Genomic DNA, 3,550 nt, shown 5'->3' with positions numbered 1-3,550 from the left:
GTAAATTTACGTGAGAAAACTGCTTTCGCTTTAGCAGCCAATGTCTACACCATTTTGACCGCTTTCTCTGTTTCTTGCGGTTGGTCTGACTGTTTTTTGCAGCACAAGTTGCGAACACAAACCACAACAGAACTTCCTCCATTTATATATTTCAAAATAACTGAATTAAATTTTTGACGTTTACGGGGAGCGTAGTCGCTCTCCACTGATATTTCTTTTCTATACCGACAGATGGCGGGCGAGTAGTAGATTGGGGTTTGTGTCGTGTGCACACTCAACGCCACCTAGGAACATAGGCGCTGGTTGCACACAAAAATTTTTCAGTGTTAAAGGCACATCCTACAACATTTCCAGCTTTGTAATCAAGCTGAGACTTCAGATGAATTTCATCCATCAACAGGAGCACAGTTTTATCATCTGAGGATAAAGTACCTACTTTATTTGTGATGTAGCTCATAAACTGATGACCCTGTCGCTCAATGACAGGATTTGTTGAGAGTTTACTACAAAGCCTTGAAAGGGTGTTAGGACTAGGCATAGAAAAACTGTCAGTGTTCCTCAAAAATTTGTAAGCATGTGGGCTTATAGAATGTACTAATGACCACATTATCATAGAGTTAGTATCATACCTAAATTGAGTTGAACTTCTGCACTTCAAAAATGAAATCTGTTCCTTCAAAAATGTAATTTTAGTTTCGTTTCCTGGTAACTTTTCTAAAAAATTTTGCAATAACTGGTCAATTAAAGACAAAATGTTATCTACAGGAGCCTCAGAACTATTATACAGAAGATAAATGTTCTTAAGAACATCACTTACCACCTGTATGTTGTTTACTTTCATGGGAAATTTCATGTTTCCAATACATTTCACTTCAATATCATTATTGAAGACACTGAGTAATAAACCACTGCTTATAACTACGTGGCAAAAAATTCTTGGGTAAGGATTATGCTTTAGTAACACTAGGCTCACACTGTCAGATTTGTTTATCACTACCCAGTCACTGTGCTTTTCACATTCACTCAACTTTGTTTTCATTTGTTCTAAACTATCGAACGATATCGCATCAATCATTTTCGCATGTGTGTCCACACTTTCTTGGATAGCAATTTGAAGAGCACGATTTTCTAAACGCCCCCTACGAATTTCTGGATCCTCTCGTACTGCAATTTGATGACTCGACAAGTAAGATGGACATCCAGGCAACTTCGATGGGATTGCATCTGAAAAATTAATAACGAAGTATGAAACCGATCTCACAGCATATAAGTGAAATAAAGATAGTTCTTATGCCACTGTACTTTACTAAGAGCGTGTTTCGTAACTCACCTTTTCTCAAGCGTCGACGATCCAACGGTGCTGTCAAGAGGATACCAGTTTTCGGGTCATACATGCTGGTACTGTTTAAAATATCGTCCTTGTTGAAATGCGGTTCACATATCTAAAAACAAGCATACAGTTCTCTTTAAAACATATAACGAAAATTAATGAGGTATGAGATTATAAATACGTTCTTCTGTTTACTGTATTTTGTTTAGCTGTACTACATTTCAAGTAACTACGACACACTAACCAAACAAATACACTGATACTTACAACAGAGTGCTTACTCGGTGTCCAGTCTTGTCTGTGAACAGCCGATTACCATTTTCGTCTTAAATTCTCGTCAGATGGAAAATAAAATACACTGACTTTAGGTCCATTATCGTAATTGCCCCTGCAATTCGGCATACAACACCTTCGGGGCATCGTAACTGAGTATAGATCAAATAACAACTCACGAACAGCACAAAGTACAATATGGAAACGCTACGAATCACGTGTGTCGGTAGTCGGTACCTAGCTTCTCAGACCCCTACCGGTGACGTCACAGGCTCCTTAGACTCACGATGTGAGGCCTTGTTCCTAGGTGGCGTTGGCACACTCCACATTAGCAGCGATCTTTTGCATGTACAGACATTTGCGCCGATGTCTGCGCAGACAGATCGTTGCGTGTGGACCAGGCTTTACAGGTTTCTAGAGAAACCTTTAGGGAGAGCTCGGCTAGAAACGAAAATAACCAATAGCATTTCAGGGTAGCGATATGCAATAGGATTGCTCGTTTCGAAAGAGCCGTGGCGCAGACATTTTTATCTTTCGAAAGTTACACCCACATGTGGTTTTGTCAGCAGATACGTATGGAATAAGTGTATTTTGCCCCTACTGTTACTTTGTGCTGTGGAGATGTCCGTGTAAGCAGTGAAATTTTTGTGTCCAACATGATTTTTCAGTGTCATCTGTGCGATAAGGTCTATCCTAAAAAAGGAAATTTGAATAGACACCTGTTAGAGGTTCATGGACTGCAAATAGAGCAGAAAAAATTGTTTGTGTGCGCCCTGTGTAATGAAAGAAGTACTTCTGAAAAGTGCCTGTTTGAACATTTACAGTCGGCACATGAAGTAGATGTGAAATGTGTGAAATATTACATTTTAGCACCGCTGATGAATTTCAGGAGTGGAAGGAGGAAACTGAGCAGACAAAGCTCTCTAAGTTCGTCAACCGTCGTGGTTCCCATGCTAAGTGTTGGAATTATGTAATACATTTATATCGGATATGAGAAAGTTGTAGAACATCGTTCTAGAATAAGTTATATCGAGTATGTTCGAGACGTATCGATTGTGGTGACAGCTATGTTTGTGTATATATGCGTGAGTGATGAGGCGCAATAGACAGTCTTCGTGTGTCTTTTGTAAAGTGAACGTGATTCAAAACAGTGGTAGCAGAGCGTGGTTGAAAAGAAAAGTAGAAGTTAAATATTATATTGTGGCCGTCGCGTGTTATTCAGAAAGTTCGACATGGCTGATATAACTATTCCTGTATTTGATGGCGAGGACGATGGGAACTGGAAGCAGCGGATAATCATGTACCTAAAAATGAAGAAATGCCATACAGTGACTACGAGGGCAAAAGTGAGCTCAGACAACGAAACGTGGGATGAAGAGGACTTGAAGGCTATCAACTATATTTATGGTGCAATCACAAATAAGCAACTAGAATTCGTGAGTGACAGAGAAAGTGCTTTCGAGATCATGAAGAAATTTAATGAATTATATTCGAAAGAGTCTACAGCCCTTCAAATATTATGCAGAAACAAGTTGGACAAATTGAGGTTAAGTGATTACAGTGATACGGGGACATTTTTCAGTGCATTTGAAAAAACTGTAAATGAGCTGAAATCTGCAGGCGCTAAAGTAACGGAAAAGGAGAAGTTAAATTATATGCTGCGAACGTTACCAGAGTCAATGAGCTATATTGGAGACTTAGTGGACGTCTTGAAGGAAGAGGACCAGACAGTTGAATACGTTAAAAGTAAGATTCAATTATTGAATGCAAAAACTGGAAATGAAGAGGTAAAATCAAATGCATTTCACACAGAAAGAAAATTGAATTCAAGAAATCAGGAGCAAGTATGTTATCGATGCGGCAAAGCAGGTCACTTCAAACGTGATTGTAACCAGGGAAGAACAAGTAACAGAGGCACATGGCATCGTGGAATACATTTTCAAAGTA

The 3,550-nt window shown here is 39.2% G+C and overlaps 1 protein-coding gene across 1 annotated transcript; it reads right to left on the bottom strand.

Moving 5' to 3' along the window:
* Positions 1-274: 274 nt before the first annotated feature.
* On the bottom strand, positions 275-1,873 carry LOC124606115. The gene is made up of 3 exons (XM_047138079.1): positions 1,598-1,873; positions 1,331-1,442; positions 275-1,224 (listed from the first exon to the last, which is right to left on the bottom strand). Exons 2-3 carry the CDS (start codon positions 1,392-1,394, stop codon positions 275-277), a joined length of 1,014 nt encoding a protein of 337 aa, XP_046994035.1. The 5' UTR covers positions 1,395-1,442; positions 1,598-1,873.
* Positions 1,874-3,550: the final 1,677 nt, after the last annotated feature.

The sequence above is a fragment of the Schistocerca americana genome, chromosome 3 (genome assembly GCF_021461395.2).
Source record: "Schistocerca americana isolate TAMUIC-IGC-003095 chromosome 3, iqSchAmer2.1, whole genome shotgun sequence".
Lineage (NCBI taxonomy): Eukaryota > Metazoa > Arthropoda > Insecta > Orthoptera > Acrididae > Schistocerca > Schistocerca americana.
The sequence above is the reverse complement of the archived record's forward strand: the minus strand, read 5'-3'. Positions and strand labels throughout refer to the sequence as shown.